The sequence below is a fragment of the Taudactylus pleione genome, unplaced genomic scaffold, assembly GCF_031769625.1.
Source record: "Taudactylus pleione unplaced genomic scaffold, aTauple2 ptg000320l, whole genome shotgun sequence".
In the NCBI taxonomy this organism is placed as follows: Eukaryota; Metazoa; Chordata; class Amphibia; order Anura; family Myobatrachidae; genus Taudactylus; species Taudactylus pleione.
The window spans coordinates 97,459-117,058 of NW_028284721.1; the positions used below are offsets into that span (position 1 = coordinate 97,459).

The 19,600-nt window shown below is 47.3% G+C and overlaps 1 protein-coding gene across 2 annotated transcripts in view; it reads left to right on the forward strand.

Moving 5' to 3' along the window:
• CUL9 (cullin 9) overlaps positions 1 to 9,418 on the forward strand; it is a 104,640-nt gene extending 95,222 nt beyond the window's left edge. For both annotated transcript variants that reach the window (XM_088442986.1, XM_088442985.1), the window contains exons 37-40: positions 4,317 to 4,434; positions 4,744 to 4,877; positions 5,924 to 6,015; positions 8,754 to 9,418. In XM_088442986.1, the coding sequence (XP_088299112.1) occupies positions 4,317 to 4,434; positions 4,744 to 4,877; positions 5,924 to 6,015; positions 8,754 to 8,958 (549 nt within the window). In that variant the 3' untranslated portion in view covers positions 8,959 to 9,418. The remainder of the gene's footprint in view (positions 1 to 4,316; positions 4,435 to 4,743; positions 4,878 to 5,923; positions 6,016 to 8,753) is intronic.
• Positions 9,419 to 19,600: the final 10,182 nt, after the last annotated feature.

A 19,600-nucleotide genomic window follows, 5' to 3' on the forward strand; every position in this document is an offset into this window, starting at 1 on the left:
ACGTGCATCCCGGGGACTAGTCTCTTCCCCAAGAGAGGTTTCATCTCCTGGTGAGCAGGGGGGGGCGGCCCTCCTGAGGTGACACTCATGGCCTTCTGACTCTATCACACTATGGTGTTACAGTCCAACGCTGGGGATTCTGAAGCAACCTTCAGTGACTCTTTGTCGGTGAAGTGGTTCTTCCAATTTGCGTACCTGTGTTCTCCAGTCTCCATTCTTCCTCGAGGGAAGTATTTCAATCGAGACAGAGATGCTTTCCTGCTGGTGGCTCCTGATTGCCCCAGATGTCAGGGGTACTTGGTTTTTCGGAGTCTCTCCATCGATACTCCATTCCTGATGCTTCACTGCCCAGACCTGTTGTCTCAGGGTCCTGGGGTTTGCCTTGGACCTGGGTCGTTTGTCTTTGACTACGTACCTCCAGTGGTCTTACGGTTTCCCTGGCTTTGTCATCGTTGGAATGATTAGAGCACATGGATCAGCTTTTGCTGGGACCTACCACAAACTGTGGCAGCCATAATTCTTATGGTATTATACCTATCGATACGATCCTCTGGTGTCCAGGATTTCCAGATATTCTGGCATTCCTTCCGGCTGGCTTGGGTTTCACCCTCGGCCTGGCCTTCCTGACAGGGCAGATCTCTACACTGTCAGTATGATTAGGATATGGAATTGCTCCGCTCTGATATCCAGTTCATCCTTTGGAGTGTTTTCTGGATTATGCCTCCATTTGTCCTCCCTAGAGACTCCTTGGGAGTTAGTAGTGGTTCTTCGTTAACTCCGGGGAAAGTTAATGGAACCGCTGGTTGTGATAGCCATTACATGGTCTATTGCTTTGGCTTTCTCTCTTTCTCTCAGGGAGTTTATATCAACCAGGTGAGTGTCGGAATTGGGAGCGTTCTCAGGTGGCTCCCTCTTCTGGAGGGCATCTTGTCAGGGTGTGAGTTGCTCTCACCCTGTGTTTCTTCTTAGTGATTTTCAGGTTCCATATTATTCTGGAACTTATGGTGCGGCCATTCAGTCCCCAGTCCTCTCGGCTGGTGTGGCCTCATTGACTGTGGTCCAGCCTCTGTGGATTTATGTGATCCATTCAAGTTCCTGACGGAAATCGGACTCCTTATTGGTGGAAAGGATGGCCGGCCTATGGCCATATGTTGGCTGGACGGCCTCGTATGCCTTCTTCAGGGGCCTACCCATGGGTAGGCCTTTCTGTTGTTGCTGCTTGTTTTTTCTCGGGCCATGTAACCCTCGTGGGTGGCTCGCTGTGGCGCCTTGGCTGGTTTGCCTTGCTAGGTGGCCACGTGGTCTTCTGTCCACACCTTTTTAAGGTTCTAGGCATTGTTTTCCTTTGCCTCTCAGGATGCTTCCTTTTTGGCGGCGGATTCTCCTCTCAGCACAGGAGCGTCCCCTCCCTTGGTTGAACTGCTTTGGGACATCCCCAAGGTCAACCCTGTGGACCCCCTATGGACCCTGAAGTAGAAAACAAGAGATATGGTAAGAACTTTTGTTATCTCTGTTTCTACGAAGTCCATAGGGTCCACAGGGCGCCCGCCCCGACGCACCTGGCTTCAAATGGGCTGTGTGACTGGTCACCGGTTTTCCGTCTCCCATTTCTGTGAGTATGGTTATCGAGTGTTCCAGTTTTCTCTCTTTTTCTCTCCTCCTCCGGCCTTTGGCTACTTGCAAACTGAGGTGCCTCTGGCTGGGGGTGGGGTTATAGGGAGAGTGGACCCAAGTGCATCCTGGGAGCTAAAAGCTTTAACTGCGTGGTGCCCGGATTTGGTTCCCAACCTATACCCCCCCCCCCCCAAGGTCAACCCTGTGGACCCTATGGACTTCGTAGAAACAGAGATAGCAAAGGTAAGTTCTTACCATATCTCTTGTTTTTATATCTATATTTTTCTAAGTGTAAAAAGTCACAGATGAGGTCCCACCAGTGGTAGACTTGTAATTACTTCCTTTATCCATCTTGATTGGAAGACAGGGCAATGACTCTGCTGGTCTCATTTCAAGAGAGCTAGTTGTGCCTCCCTGATGGTTGATGTGCGCCTCTGGCACATAGTTGTCAGATTGAATCTTGTTGGGCTTTCGCCACAAGATACATTTTTTTTCAGAACTAGGGCATTTTATAAGAAGCTTTACATTTCCATTGGAGAAAACAACTATGAAGGGCGACAGACCCCAAGACTGGAAAGCTGGGCTCAATCATCATCATTGTCAAATTCCATTTGGCAAAAGGTTGGCCCTCAGCCACCAAAGAAGTGACCAACATGTTCTTGGAGACAGACTGATGACCTGTGTGTTCAAATGATGGTGCAACTTGTTCCACTTCATGAGTTTGATATGGAATGCCCCTAAATTAAAGTTTGAATACTGCATGACTTCGAAAGCTGACAGTCTTCCCCAAAAACGTTATGCAGAAATTAACTGATGTCTGTCTGTTAGCCAGTGGACCGTTTACTAATCTCTGCATAGAGTCGATCTTCTTCCCTGGAAGTAACAGTAGCTGCTTTTGAGTGAAGCACCAGCCTCTGGAATGGGACCAGATTGAATTTCTGGTCATTGATAATCAACCTGTGGGTCTTCAGAGGCTCAGCTTCTACTCAATGTTTCTGAAGCAGACTCTGCCTTGATCAAGAGATTGTCCAAATAAGGCAGTGGTTCTCAAACTCATTCCTCAGGACCGCACACAGGTCACCTAGCAGGTGCACAGGTGTATTCATTACTCACTGACATTTTAAAAGATCCACAGATGGAGCTAATTATTTCACCTGTGATAAGACCTAGCCATCACATCCTTAAACCTCAAGATAGAAGCCATAAACTTTGCGAACACCTGCAGGAAGAAGTCGCATGAAAAAATTTTAATTAATGGGACCAATGAACCGCAAACCAGGGAATACTTGTGTGATCCTCCTAAATTGGAACTTGATGGTAAGTATCCTTGACATTCATAGATGATGGGAACCTTTTCTATGCTGTTGATTACAAATCTGAATGATTCTATCTTGAATTTGTTCACCCGAATATAGGTTTTGAGGAACTTGAAGTTCTAAATAGGCCTGGGGTTTGGGGCCAAAAACAGATTGGGATAGAATGCCATTCCCAGTCTGTTCTAATAGAACCAGATTAAGTATGGACATTAAGTTGTCCCTAGGACATTGTTTTGATCTACAGGGAAACTGGTTGTGAAAAAAGGTATGGGTGGAGATCTGATGTCAATGAAGCATCCTAGATCTACAATATCCCTTATCCAGCAATCTGAAGATGAACTGAACCATTTAGACATATTTCCCATTTTTTCAGTGCATCCTTTTAAAAACAAGTAACCAGTTGGCAGTTTCTTTGGTTCAGGCTTTGCAAAACCGAGTTTCTAACAGCAGCGAAGAAGGTAAACTTTTGTTAATGTTAAGTGCTAGACTAACTTTACACAGTTAAATCATCCACCACCTGAGGTCTGGCAGTGCTCTCTTCAACGCATAAGAGATTCTTGCTAGGATGGGACCACGGTCTACATGTCTGAGAAATAATAGCTGCTGTGGATTTCTCTAAGTTTCTCTCTCTGATGAATAAAGTCACACTACACCCTGCACCGATTCGACTGGGGGCATCACTGCTGTACCTAATGACTCTCGTCTAAGCACTCTCGGATGAACAGGGTAAGGTGCTGCGGGTTAAGCTAGTGAGGTGGGGGAACGGCTATCATTGTCCAACCCTGGAGAACGCACAACAAGCTGCATGATCTACCCAATGGACTGCACCAGTGATCTAGCTCAAGCTGGTCCTGCCAGGGCAGTGTTGAATACTGCGTTCATCTGGGACAGCTATCTTGTTCGTCTGGGACTGAGGCTCACCAAGGAGGAAGTGCCAGGTCACTGCACTTTATGCCAAGGACTAGCAAGAACCAGTTACCATCCATGAAGGGCAGCCTCATAAACTGCAGGCCCTTGCCCAGTGTGAGAGAGCGGATGCTATAAAGGTGATCATACTGGCTGATGTACAGCCTAACGAAAAGCACACATCCCACTGGGGGTGTAGAGGAGGGAGGAGCAAGAAGAATAATTCTAATGTGCCATAGGATACTCTCTGCCTTATTACCAGTGTCTCCCATTGGATGAAAGAGAAATTTCCTTTATACATTCTTTGTTATATGTTCTTGATCTAACTTTGTATCAGTGCTGTGTGTTACAGATTGTGTACTTATCTCTATATGCTTTACTATAATCCTGTTCTGGAGGATCCCTATGTATCAGCGCTGTTACATATTGTAATATCATTACATTCCAGAGCAACACACACATTGCTGCTGTCTTTTACAGGTTCTAGGCTACTCCTGTGTGTATAGTTACTACAATCAGGACTCTGAGCGGCTCGATGTTCTAGAGTCTCAAACAGAAAATCTAGAGTTCCACGTCAATGCACTGCAGATCCTGCTCGGTGAGAACGCTGTATGCCCTAGGAATTGTTGGTATTACTACTGTATCTGTAGTCATCTTTGTAGCTGCTTCCAAGGTTATCAGTGTTAGATAACTAATGCTCCTCTTCTTTTTCTAAACTTGTTCTCTCTATAAATAATAGTAACAGGGTAAGACGGGAATGTGTTAGAACTGTGATAAATAAGACTTATTTAGAATGATGGAGTGATTTTTTTGGGATGATTAATTTTGATGAAGTAAGAAACAGTCCTGAATGTAAGGTAATATGAGAGGCCTGAGAAACCAATCCCTCTCCTTCTCCCTCCCACAGAGTACAGCCTTCTCCAGAGCGAGGACCTCGCCTCTTCCGTGCGTCTGCTTAGTTCCGTCAAGTACAACAGTGGTTTGGAACTGGTCAGGAGAGTGCAGGAGAGACTGAATGGCATTCTACAGCACTCAACCCAGGTGAGAGTTTGCCACGTAGGTGTAAGTATGTTACTGTACCCTGCGATGGGGACACAAAGAGAGAATCTCTACTAATCCATTCTAGGGGGACCTAAAGATATCATATAGTGCTCAATTTTTTTTAAATGACTTGGAACACAGAATCTCCTGATTCAGCTTTGGGAATAGAGTGAGAAACAGCAAGTAACTGATCATCTTGGTAAAACCATGCTGCACTGCAGGTGGGGCAGATGTAAAATGTGCAGAGAGATTTAGATTTGGGAGGAGTGTGTCCAAGCTGACATATAAATTGCAGTGTAAAAATAATGTTGTGCAGTATTTGTGGGCTACATGCAAAAGCAGCCAGTAGTTACCCTACATGCAAAATAAAATATATGTATTGCACCCCTTGCCTTGCAACATGGTTTGTCCTGGTTCACAGTTACGTGCTATTTCTCACTCTATTCCCAAAACTGCCATCACAGCAAGGTGGCATAACAGATTAATACATAGTGAAGTGAATACATTGTAATGCGCTATGGGGCTTTGCACCTGGAACAAACAATGTTGCAATGCAAGGGGTGAAAATACATTTATTTCTTTTTTGCATGCAGGGTAAATATTGGCTGCTTTTGCATGTAGCCCACAGATGCTGGTCAGCTTTATTTTTACACTCCAATTTAGATTTGAGTCAAGACACGCCCCTCCCAATTCTTAATCTCCCTGCACAATTTGCATTTGCCCCAGCTGCAGTGCAATATGGCTTTGCCAAGGTACAAAGTTACAGTACTTGCTTATATTTACTTTGCTCGCATCCCATATGGGCAGGGACCCTTTTACACTGTGTTCTGCATGTTTTAGGTATGTATCCTACTACATACTGTTCTGAGATTTCTCCTGCACCCCAGTATGAGTGTGTAGCACACCACGGCATATGGAGACACGGTATATTGTGGAAGTTAAGACTGCTATGCCAGTTATACTCCATAACACGATAGCCGGTAGTGTAAAGCTGAAAGAAAATGATATTTATTACTGTGGCATGAAATCCAATCTCTTTCACACAGGACTTCCGTGTGGGTTTCCTCTCACAGCCAGATGACCGACAAATGAAAGCGTCCAATGTTCCTGAAGTACCGGCTTGCCCTGGAGGCACAGAGTAAGCATCTCAGAATATTGGGCCTAGTTGGTCCTCTCGATCTCCAGTAACAGAAGAAGCTTTTCCGCGAATTCACAGCAGTGTTGTGTGTTCAGGAGAGTATAAATTACATTGAGCAGCATCTGAGAGTTTGGGCTATTCTTATGGAATGGTCTGGCAGCCATAACGACAGACTGGGCAACTCTAGTACTAGGTTAACAGAGCATAGGAGACCGCAGCAGTTATCACTTATTTTGTTGTCCGTAATATTTATTATCAGGTACCTATATAGCACATATTCTGAATATTTCATTTTTGTCAGGAGCCAATTAACCTACCAGTATATTATTGATTGTGGGAGGAAACCCACTCAAAAACCACTCAAGATGTTTCTTGGAGTGTCGCTGTATCAGTGACTTTTCCTTCAACCCATTCAGTGACAGATTAATAACAGGGCAAGTGGACCCGACACACACGGGCCCCCTCAAAGAACAAATAAATAACACCAATCTGGGTAACCGTGGCATATTTAAACTGAGATTTCTGTGTGGCATACTGTGAACTTGGGGGGTTGGGTACAGAATCCCGACAGTGGGATTTCGACTGTGAAAGTGCCGGTGAATTTCAGTAAGTATTTTCACGCTAACTCTTACCCTAATCCTAACCCCCCCCCCCCCCCCCCAAACACTAACCACACAAATTCCGCAATCTAACCCTCCACTCCCACAAACTAACCTTAACCTTAACTCCCCACAGCCTAGCCCTCATATTTACTGTGTGAAGTTGTCTGCATTTCCCAGCACCGGTATTGAGCGTCGGGATTCTGACTATCCAGATGCTGGCTACATCCCAAAATGAAAATTGTATTGGTAGGGGCCCCCACAAACCTCAATCTGGCCGTGGGTGACAGAACACCAGTAGAGCGCCTCCTCCTTGCTGCCATCCCTGAGGATATAGACATCCCCCTGCAGGAAGTAGCCTAATGGTGGGTACACACTACACGATATGCTCCCTGAGCGATATTGTGTAGTGTGTCTCCGGCAGGCTGTGCTCAATGTCGTTCATGACATTGAGCACAGCCGCTGAACGATATCATTAACGATATCGTTCAGCGCCGGGCTCTCTCCCCCATTCCCCAACATGCAGCAACCTGACGAGGTCGTCAGGTTGTGCTGCATGTTCAGGCGATGGACAATGTCGGACACGACCAGCGGGAGTGCGCATCGCTGGTCGTTTCCGACATAAAAGTGCACGATTTGTGCACGATTACTGAGCGACTGCACGATTACGATGTCGTCATCGTGCAGTCGCTCAGTAATATCGCTCAGTGTGTACCCACCATTAGTTCCTGCGTAGAGGAGACAAACTCCTGCATGTCTATAGAAGTTAGTTATGTTATTTTTTTTTTATTTGAGGCAGTTTGCTGTGGTAGAGTTGCTAACCTTATGTACATGTCAATATGGGCAAGATGTCCTGGAATACGTTCTCAATATCATTGCATATGGTGGCACAATGAATAGCATTATTCGCTCACAAGCTCACGTGTATATACAGGTGCAGTTATTACTAGCTTATAGCGCTGATCAGGGCACTTTCTGTGTGGCCTATGCACTGTACGGATGTGTCCTCCTACATCTAGCCTCAATACACCACACATCGTGCCAGCAGTGTTTCCCGGGACCTGGTACGCCGAGAGGGGCTTTTTAGCTTGACTGCAGCAAAGATGTAATAGGAGACATCTGTATTATTCCTCTCCCAGTCCGTGTGTTTATGGTAGCAACTGTAGATTGCAGCTCTGTACAATTCTCTGTAAAACGCTGCGTACTATGGCCCGTATTCAATTTGAAGCGAAAAGCCGTTTTCGAGCGTTTTTGGCGGGAACTTTAAACCGATGACGTAATTTTCGCCTGTTTTGATTTTACTCCGTATTCAATTTGGAAGACTAGGCGGAAAAGTTTCGCCTATGAATAGCAGGTGGAAAAAATTGCAGAATTGGGGTTTTGGGGTGTAACGTTGCGGTAACCCCTGTGCAGCCTTCAGACAATCCCCCAAAGGTAAACTGTGTCAATTTTTTTTTTAAAAGACTTAAGAACACCCCAAAAATCACTTGTATTTGGGGGCGAAGAAAAAAAAAAAATGTTGGTAAACAAAGTTAAAAACTAGCGAACTTGACTCTGGGGGGTCCCCAAGTATGCCCCAGGTGTTATTTTCATTGCAGGGGCTTGCAGCAGGTGGATTTTTCACGATTTTTTCAAGTTAACTTTAAAATATGCTGGCCCCCATTTTCAAGTACCCCAAATTTGCTGGGATAAGTTATTTTCTGCAAAAAACCTCCTGAATACTATTCTTCAGCACTTATGCAAAACGCTATTTAGCAGCTATTGAGCCCGTTTATAAAAACATCGGGGGGGTACCATAGCTAACCCCCATATCAGAGCATCTTTTGGGGGGTGTCAGGCTGATTTCCCCAAATCTGACAGTACTTTCCACTTGTTTAAGTTTCGCCGGGTCCCGTTTTTGCCTACTTTCAAATTGAATACGGCGATACGCGCGCGATACTTTTCCGCCTGCAAAACAGGCGAAGTAGGCAAAAAGTCCGGGGAGTCGAAAAAGTATCACGGGTCTGCTCAAATTGAATACGGCTCTATGTTGGAAATCTATATAACACAGGATAATAGTTGAAGTGCTTATTCTCACCATATGACACCTGTCACCTGTGTTGGGCAAAACTTATTTTTCCTGCAACTCCCTCTTCCCAGCACTATGGATGGGGCCTCTGATTCCGGAGATACAGCGGGTGAGCAGGAAGACGAGGAGGACGATGACTACGTCCCCGAGTGGCATGAGGAGTATGACGACGATCTGGATGAGGATGAATTCTCGTATGATGAAGATGATGGATCTGAGAATCTGGAGCCAGACTCCTTCATCTTTGAAGATTTCGATGGGGAGGCCTACGAGTGATCCCTTCCCTGACAAATAGCTCTCCTAAGTTTTGTCCAAAGCCTTCATTTCAAATGGGTCGTGTCCATCAGGGTGCTTCTTTATAACCCACTTCTTTCTTTCCATCCGGCTTCCCTTTCCCCTAATGTGCCTCCACCGCAACTACCTTGGGAGTGGTGTGCATGGCTCTCAGCACAGCAGGAGTTAATTACTGATAATTCATTGATCGACTATTACAGTCCTAACCCCAATGACTGAGCTGGAATTATATATATATTTATAATTAAGAGTTATTTTTATTAGAATTAATCCTGTTTATTTCAGTCTCATTGTGAAACCTCAGCGTATTACATTGTCTGGGGTTAGCGCCTCTGGCGGGTAAAAGGTGGTAAAAAAAAAATAGGCAGCGCAGTCGGGAAAATCTGCCGCTTCCTCTGAAAATCTGTCACTCTCATTTATTAAAGGTTCAGCTAAGCTGTTACATGAACGGATTTGTGTCCTTTTTTGTTAGAATTCAAGGTTAATCTGTATACAAAAACTACAGCAGAATTAACCTAAGCCTCAAAGGCCCATCCATCAGTGGAGACCGCAGCAGGTTCTCACTCAGAGGTAGGAGACCAGAACAGATTCCCATACAATGGGCAACTGATGGTTTAGAAGGCTAAAATAATTGTTGTTTAAAATTGTGTTAGTGGGCAGTGCAGGATTTAACCCTGAGACTTACAGCATTACGGTTAGTTTTCTTCCCACCTAGTTTCTACGTTCCATAAAGGGTACATTAACAGGTTCTCCACTCGGTGACGGTCTTCACCTCCACAGCATTTAACTTTTTCATACATTTCCAGAGCGTTGCAGATCTGTATCCTCTAATTCTTGAGGATGGTGGACAATCGTCCAGTGGAGCTGAGCTCCATGTCAGGATGGAGGCAGATCTGAGCAGTTACATCTCGGACATTACTTGCACTTCATGGTACTGCCTGGCCAAGAGCTCACTATGAGCATGGTGGACAATCGTCCAGTGGAGCTGAGCTCCATGTCAGGATGGAGGCAGATCTGAGCAGTTACATCTCGGACATTACTTGCACTTCATGGTACTGCCTGGCCAAGAGCTCACTATGAGCATGGTGGACAATCGTCCAGTGGAGCTGAGCTCCATGTCAGGATGGAGGCTGATCTGAGCAATTACATCTCTGATATTACTTGCACTTCATGGTACTGCCTGGCCTAGAGCTCACTATGAGCATGTTGGCAAACTGAAGCAGTATTGTAACGCTGACCTTTTCTTCCAATGCGCTGTTGGATCAAGTTATTTTGAAGGCTACACTAATGGGCATTGTTACAAATAGGTCAGGGAAGCTAGAAGAACCGAAACCTTGAAATGTACATACTGGTATGATAAGGGTTCTAACTGGTAATTGAGCAACTTTTTCTAAGCTAGAAATGATACAGCCCAATACATAAATACAATGGGGCATATCCAATTAGCCACAGGGTTTAGCCCGCACATAATTGTTGGCACTGACCAATTCAATTAGCGGCCGATACCCAGCACGTTAATTACCAAAGGGTGCACTATTCCTCGCAGCCTCAGGAGCTGCAAAGAAAAGTCGGGTAAAAATGCACCTCTGGAAATTAACATGCAGGGAAACCCATTAGATTCCGCAATTTACGTGGAATCAGTGGGCTACACGGCCTTACCAGAGGTTTCACACCATGGGGAAAAGGTTAAATAATTCAATAGCGCCGGGGCATGAAACCCAGAGCTTTACCCCGAGCAGTAAACACTGCGCCTAATTGAAAATGCCCCAATGCTTTCTTTTATTATTATTACATTTTATTTATAGGGCTCCACAAGTGGTCCGCAGTGCCGAACATACAGTACAGGGTACACAGAACACTACAATACAGTAACCAAAATATAAACAGAACACAAGTAACAATTAGCAACACAATTCTCCATACACAATACAGCTGGGAAGGTGAAGGCTGTCATAGAAGTGCTAGAGAAGAAGGCTGTGAGACGGTGGGGAGGAGGACCCTGCTCCTAGGAACTTACAATCTTTAAGGCAGGATGAGTAGCTGCAGTTGGGAGGGTGGAACCAGGTGATGTCCAAGGGTCAGAGCAAATTGATTAACGAGATGCAGTTAGTTGCCAGGAACAAATTATAGGACAGTTTAAAGTGGGAGCCTCAACACTGAGATTTCTACTTCAGGGTCCATAGGGGGTCCACAGGGTTGACCTTGGGGTATAGGTTGGGAACCAAATCCGGGCACCACGCAGTTAAAGCTTTTAGCTCCCAGGATGCACTTGGGTCCACTCTCCCTATAACCCCGCCCCCCAGCCAGAGGCACCTCAGTTTAAGTTGGTGCCCGGCCGGAGTTGGGTCACCGTTACTGCAGGGGGGCTGCTTAGCAGCCCCTAAGCTTAAAAGAGTTTTGTTTTATTATTTTTTACTACTCTTCAGAGCGGCAGCATCAGACTGTCCAATGGACGTCTGAGCTGCCGCTCCTACACCCCGCCGGCGCTGCGACGCCAGTACAGATCTGGGGATCGCAGCGGGACCCCAGAGTCTGTACTAGCCGGGCTCTGGAGGAATCCCTGGGCTGCTGCCGGATCGACGGGGACAGGTAAGTCGCGTGGTCACCGCTTGCGGTGATCCACGTGTGAATATGCAGCCTTATGCCTCCGGTCTCTGGGGACAGACCGGAGGCGCTAGCGGTGGCGGCGGGCTCCCCCTCCATGGAGGCATACCCCGCGTGTCCACAGACCACCAGGGATTATAGCGGCAGCGGGAGCCGGCATCCCGGGGGGTTAGTTGCTAGCCAGGGGAGGAAGCTTTCCCTGTCTAGCGGCTCCTCCCCTCAGCGCGCCTTTCAATAATACAGTCTGGCGTCGCTGAGCTGCTTCCTCCGCGGGCCACGCTTCTTCTGAGGTCTCCAGTGGCCATTATCTCTCTTTGGTGCTGCAGAACTCCTAGGATGTCAGTGAGCCCAGTCCCCCTGCGTACCTGGCCATTTTGGGTGAGTGTACACAGCGCTATAGCCTTCCCAGACACTGAATCTGGGCAGTTGAATGTAGCGACATTGTGCAGTATATTATATGTCATGCTTATGTATGTATATATATTTTTCTGCATTGTATGTGACTTATGCTAGTGCTGACTGTCTGCTTTTTCTCTCACCTGTCAGTGTATATCTATCCCTTTTCTTTATCTGCCCTAATACAGGTGTACCTGGGGTGGTTCTGAGACCTCGCATATATATATTTGTTAATATCTGTGAGGTTTGTCACATACTGTTGCGTGCTGCACGTTGCCATATTTTAGATGGAACTGTGAGTTGCATACGCTGATAATGGGTCCCTGCAGCTAATCTTAGCGTCAGTCAGGACCGGTATGGCGCTGCTTAATATTTCCGTCAAGATAGTCAGATATATCTGACCAGGAGATTGCACACGATACTGCACCCATTATTGCTATCCTGCAAGTCATAGCCTGCAGGAATTAGTGCGGAGGATTTTAACTCAGAAAGGTTTATGTATGCGGCACCATCTGGTGCGGGGCCCCTTGCACGTCCCCCTTAAAGGGCGTTGTTTCTCAGGATCCTCTCCTTTGAGGATCGCCGGGCGGGCCCCATTGTCGTCACTCGCTTGGAGTTACTTCACCATACTGCCCTTTTGAACTCGGGGTATCTCGCAATTTCTTGCAATTTACCCCTGTGCAACAGACTGTCGCTCCCCGACGGGGTTTTTCACAGTACATGAATTACCTCCGATACCACATCGGTCTGTCATTCCCCTTGCAGGGATTACCACAACGGCCACCCTGGTGGATGTCGTTTTATACGAAATACTAATTGGCGTGATATACGCCCTGTGGTTACTGACCAGTGGCTCTGCCGTGAACTGGATGGTATATTCGGCTCTTTCCCTCTCACATGGGGGGAGCCGATCTCAAGTATTATTATCCCTGCTTTGGGGCTGGTAGCCAGGCTCATTCTGGATATAGAGAATGTTGATCCTGCACCTGTATCATACATCTCCCGTTTTCTGCCCAAGGGTGGATCTCATAGTGGGAGTCTGGCTGTCCCCAGATACGAGGAGTCACAAAGGCCTCCTGTTTCCCATTCCCTGAGGGTCCTCACAAGTAATGGAAATCCCCTTCTGGGATGGATTTGTATGTTAATCATCGGGTTACAGGCATTAATACGCCTCCCATCCCGGCCTGGACGAATTTTACGGATCCGTAGGTGGTAACTTTGCCTGAAATCAATGTACTCGTTTTCAGGGCCTGTTGCCCGTCCTACCATGGCCATCGCATGGTGATGCTTTTGTGACGTTTTTCCCCTCCAACACGTCTGAGGTTCAAATATCTTTTTGCCGCTCACAAATATGCAGTGGTCATATGTGGGATTACCTCATGGGATGCCGGTCTTCTAACTTTCAGGGTTTCGGCGGCGTCTGTATCCGCCGCAGTACCCTATGGCTGCGTTATGGGAAAGCAGAGGTGCACACTCCTTCCATGGGGAAGTTCTTGTTTGGTCCTGACCTTGACAAGATCGTTGCATCATTGGCAGTATCACTAATGGGGAGATACCGTCTTTAGCTACTCCCACTACATTCGGACTAACTCTGTTAAGTCTTTTTGTCCTCAGGGTCAGCCTAAAGGCCTGTTTTTTCCTAGGCTGTCGGCCTCCATGGGGGCCACCATATCCAGTACCGAGCAGTCCTGGACTTCCGGACGACCCTGTTTCTACACCTGAGGATATACCCTCAGCCTGACGGGACAGGTCTACATCTGGGGAATTTCCAGAGTGAGGTACTGATTCTCAACGGCCTCTCATTGCTCATGCAGCCTCCTCACAGGCATTGTTACATGGGCCCTTCTTCAGAACTGATCAGGGCCTTACAATCCCAGAAAGCTATACAGTCTTTGTGGTAAGCAGAGCTATTTCGGCCAACCTCACTATCTCAGTGAGGGACTGGTTGTTCTACTTTCTTTTTGGGGTGGTGACCGACTGGTCCTCCTTTGCCTATACTCTGTCTCAAATCCCTGAATCAGATTCAAACGGTGCCTTGACTCAGGTGGAATCGTCCATGCTCCATCATCCGATGTTTGGAACCTGGGGATTTTATGGTATATCCGAGTATTCAGGATACGTACCTACGGGTACATACAGAGCCCTCTCATCAGCATGGGTTCAGGTTTGCTGTGCCACAGCAACACTTGTAAGTTTCGGGCTCTGCCTTTTGGGGCTGTCCTCAACTCCACCGGGGTTTACCAGCTTTATGGATTTTCTGACAGTTCACCTGTTCAGTGTATCCGAATGCTCCTTTCTCTGGACGGTCTCCTGCTTTTAGCAGGATCACCAAGGTACTTTACCGCCAGGTCAGGATAACCGGGGCTTCTTCTCGGCACAGATAATTAGTCAACGGAGAAAAAGTCCTCCCTGCATCCCTCACAGGGTTTTCTTCATCTGGGAGCACTGCTGGATTCTCAGAATCTGAGAATTTTTCTGGCGTAAGACAAGATCTCCACTCTTCAACTTCGAGTGTGCGGATATCTACGCAGTCGACATATGTCATTACTCTTTGTGATGCGCGGTCTACCAGAGTGTCTACCTTTTGGTAGGGTGGAATGTGCTCAGTTCCATTCCAGGCCTTGCCATAATTGACTCCCCTCCAGATGGATCGAGTTTTTTCCATCGGATCGCTGTTCGAACGATGATACTTTCTCCGGAGGCGAGTTGGTCTCTGTCCGGGTGGCTATGGCCATCTCGTCCAGGGTGTTCTTTGCTAAAGACAGTGTCTGGTCCGCATTCGTTTCCGGGCAGTTGGACGTCTGTCGCTTCTGCCCTGCCACTTAACTTGTTGATACTTTAAGCTGTCTTGGACTTTCACTCTGGCCTAACCCATTTGTCACGGTAAACCTGAATAGGTTCAGTCCGACAGTGTCACAACAGTGGCTTCCGTCTAGGCAACACTGGTAGTTGGGTGGCAATGTTAGGAATGTCACCCATTCTGACATAGTCCAAGGGTCTTCTCCTGGCCAACTCTGCGGTGTTTATTCCCGGAGCTCTCCATTGGGAAGCGGGCTTCCTCAGCCGTCACGGCGTGCATCCCGGGGACTAGTCTCTTCTCCAAGAGAGGTTTCAACTCCTGGTGAGCAGAGGGGGCCTCCCTGAGGGGATTGATCCCCATGGCCTTCTGACTCGATCACACATTACCGGTGTTACAGTCCAGCTCTAGGAGTACTGAAGCTACCTTCAGTGACTCTTTGTCAGTGAAGTGGTCCTTCCACTTTGTGTACCTGTGTCCTCCGGTCTCCCTTCTTCCTCGAGGTCTTCAGAAGTTTAATTCGAGACGGAGGGGCTTTCCTTCTGGGGGCTCCATGGACCTGTTGTCTCAGGGTCCTTGTTTTTCCCTGGATCTGGATCGCTTGTCTTTAACTGCGCCCCTACTGTGGTCCTCGGGCTTCCCTGGCTCTGTCTTCATTGAGATGTTTAGAGCAGATAGGCCAGACTTTGCTGGGATCTGCCACGGACTGTGGCATACATAATTCTTATGGTATCGTACCTGTCGATACGATCCTCCGGTGTCCAGGATTTCCAGATATTCTGGCATTCCTTCCAGCTGGCTTGGGTTTCACCCTTGGCCTGGCCTTCCTGACAGTGCGGATCTCTACACTGTCGGTATGGTTAAGATATGGAATTGCTCCGCTCTGGTATCCAGTTCATCCTATGGAGTGTTTTCTGGATTATGTCTCCACTTGTCCTCCCTAGGGACTCCTGGGGAGTTAGTAGTGGTTCTTTGTTCCCTCCGGGGACAGTCAATGGAACCGCTGGTTGTGATAGCCATTACATGGTCTATTGTTTAAGCTCTCTCTCTCTCTCTCTCTCTCTCTCTCTCAGGGTGTTTAAATCAACCAGGAGAGTGTCTGAATTGGGAGCGTTCTCATGTGGCTCCCTCTTCTGGAGGGCATCATGTCAGGGTGTGAGTTGCTCTCGCCCTGTGTTTCTTCTTAAAGTGGTTTTTAGGTTCCATATTATTCTGGAACTTATGGTATGGCCATTCAGTTCCCAGTCCTCTCGGCTGGTGTGGCCACATGGACTGTGGTCCGGCCTCTTTGGCTTTATGTGATCCGTTCAAGTTCCTTATGGTAATCGGACTCCTTATTGGTGGTTTGCGGTTTCTGGTTTTAACAGGAAACGATGGCCGGCCTATAATGAAATGTTGACTGGATGGCCTCGTATGTCTTCCTCAGGGGCCTACCCATGGGTGGGCATTTCTGTCGTTGAGGCTTGTTTTTTTCTCGGGCCGTGTAACCCTCGTGGGCGGCTCGTCGTGGCGCCTCGGCTGTTTTGCCTTACTAGGTGTCCACGTGGTCTTCTGTCCATACCTTTTTAAGGTTCTAGGCATTGGTTTCCTTTGCCTCTCAGGATGCTTCCTTTTTGGCGACGGATTCTCCTCTCAGCACAGGAGCGTCCCCACCCTTGGTTGAACTGCTTTGGGACATCCCCAAGGTCAACCCTGTGGACCCCCTATGGACCCTGAAGTAGAAAACAAGAGATATGGTAAGAACTTACCTTTGTTATCTCTGTTTCTACGAAGTCCATAGGGTCCACAGGGCGCCCGCCCTGACGCACCTGGCTTCATATGGGCTGTGTTACTGGTCACCGGTTTCCCGTCTCCTTTTCTGTGAGTATGGTTCTAGAGTGTTCCAGTTTTCTCTCTCTTTTTCTCTCCTCCTCCGGCCTTTGGCTACTTACAATCTGAGGTGCCTCTGGCTGGGGGGCGGGGTTATAGGGAGAGTGGACCCAAGTGCATCCTGGGAGCTAAAAGCTTTAACTGCGTGGTGCCCGGATTTGGTTCCCAACCTATACCCCAAGGTCAACCCTGTGGACCCTATGGACTTCGTAGAAACAGAGATAACAAAGGTAAGTTCTTACCATATCTCTTGTTTTTTCAAGACTGCCTTTGACACTGACCAACACCTAATTGGATGTGAACAATTTTCCACAAAAGAATTAAGTCATTAAGTCCTGTACAAATAAATATAAAACAAGCAACCAATGCCTGCACCTGGGCGCTGTTTGAATATATCAAAACACCTGCTGCAAGTAATAATGGTCGTGTTCAGACCGCAAAAGAAAAACCTCTCACAAACAAGTCAGCAGCACATCGATTACTGCGCTAGGTGGTAGAATACATTAATAAAATCTCTTGGTAATAAATCAGCTGTCAGTTGGGACTGAGGTAATTCCATCACACAGTGTGCACTGGGACGCCAGTACACACGAATATTCTTATTTTTCAACCTCATACGGAAAGTGTCTATTTACAATAAGAACTGCTACATAGTTACGAATCCAAAAGACTTTTGGACTTGGCTACAAACATAAGTGACATGATAACGAGCTTACATTTATATCAACTGTGGCTTAGATCCCTTAAAAGAGCACAGCTCTAATTCTCGGTGCTATTTAAGCTCAATTTACTTATATATGATTCTCTTTAATTTTTGTTTACTGTGTATTTGTATTTTTGTGTATGTGGATATATGATGCTTAATACTTTCTAGTATTGTGAGTCTAAATAAAACCTATTATGGTGTTAAGGCCTCATATTCAGATTTATTACCAAGAGATTTTATTAATGTAATCCAGGGGTTCTCAAACTTTTTTGCTCTGGGACCCCGTCTAACAATAAAAATTATTACAGGACCCCAGCAAGTTACTGCAGAATGACTGCCACACATGCGTGGTCAGCAGACCGCTCATGCACAGTAGCACTATGGAGACGCAGTAGACTATGGAAACTGAAGTGAGGTATCTGCTAATGCAGGGGCAGAACTATGGGAGACAATGGAGGCGCCTCTATTGCCCACAATATGGTCATCCCACTTAAGGCTATTCTATAGTAGTGTTTTTGTGTATAAGTGATAGATAGATACGCACCACATTTATTTTCCCTTTTGTTTTAGGGGGGCACAAAAATAATAACTTGCCTCCGGGCATCTGGTATGAACTTGCGCCACTGCGTAATGCGATCATTTCGACATTGCAGGGACGAGCTCCTTTCGAAGCCCCTGTCCCTGCAAGGTGAGGCAGAGAGTGATTGGGGAGACAGTGGGTGACTGGGGAGGCAAAGGATGACGTAGGAGGCAGTGGATAACAGGGAGAAACAGTGGGTGATGGTAGCAGAGGATACCATGAAAAGGCAGAGGGTGACTGGGGAGGCAATAGGTGACATAGGAGGCAGTGGGTAATAGGGAGAAGCAGTGGGTGACGGGGTAGGCGGAGGGTGTCAGGTGACGGAGAGGCAGTGGGTGGCAGGGAGAAGCAAAGGATGGCAGTGGGTGAGGGGGAGGCAGTGGGTGGCAGCAAGAAGCAGTGGGTGATGGGGAGGAAGTGGGTGAAAGAGTGAAGCAGTGGGTGGCAAGGAGCAGCATAGGGTGTCAGGAAAGACAGTGGGTGATTGGGGAGGCAAAGGGTGACATAGGAGGCAGTGGGTAACGGAGAATGAGTGGCTCACATGGGAAAGGAGAGGGTGACAGGGAGAGGCAGGGGGTGACTGGATGACAGGGAGAGACAGAGTGTGATAGGGGGGAGGCAGATAATGGCATGGAAAGGCTGAGAGTGACTGGGGAGGCAATAGGTGACATAGGAGGCAGTGAGTAATAGGGAGAAGCAGAGAGGGTGTTGGTGGCAGGGAGAAGCAGAGGATGGCAGTGAGTGACAGGAGGCGGCAGTGGGTGGCAATTAGCAGCAAAGGGTGGCAGGGAAGACAGTGAGTGACTGGGGAGGTAGTGGGAGGCTAAGGGTGACATAGGACACAGTGGGTGACAGAGGGAGGTAGTAGATGAGAAAGGCAGAGGGTGGAATGCATTTCAAGGGAGAGACAGTGGATGACGTGGGAGGCAATGGGTTTTTAATACATTTGATTTTTCTGCTCCCCCCTCCAGTTCCCACACTGCGTGTTCCTCCATAGGGTCTGTGCTCAACACTCCCCTCATTCCTCCTGCTGAAGTTTCTTCTCCCTACACAGCAATCACCATACATTCTGTGTCCTCCCACCCTGGCAGCAGTGGTCTACCAGGCCGCACTTACTTAACAACATCTGCACCAATTGCAGAGAGAGTCTGGCAGCTGGCTTCTCTGAGTCTCTCTGCTGCTGAGGCTTGCTGCCTGTGTGTCAGTTTTTGCTGCTGGGCAGGAGGACAAGAGAAGTTGAGCACTGGGTTGGGACGGGGCTGTCTGATGGCTCCTTGGATCTCTCAGCCAGTGATCCGAGGAGTCTGAAATAAGAGACAGTTCAACTGGTTTCACTCTTCTCAGAGGGGTTATCAACCTCACCCCATGTGAGTCGCGACCCACTTTGGGGTCACGACCCACAGTTTGAGAACTGCTGATGTAATCTATCTACCACCTAGCGCAGTAATCAATTTGCTACTGACTTGTTTGTGATTAAATCCTGTACAGTAAACAGAAAAATTTATTCACTGCCTCCATGCCACTTCTGAAATCTATCCATTAAGAAACCGCTTGATGCCTTAATGGAGTTTTGTGTATGTACCACCCCGAAAGAAAAACAAAAACACATTATACAAGAGAAGTTGGCCCGGGAGAGTCATAGAAAACATTTATTACATGTGTATGTGCCGTG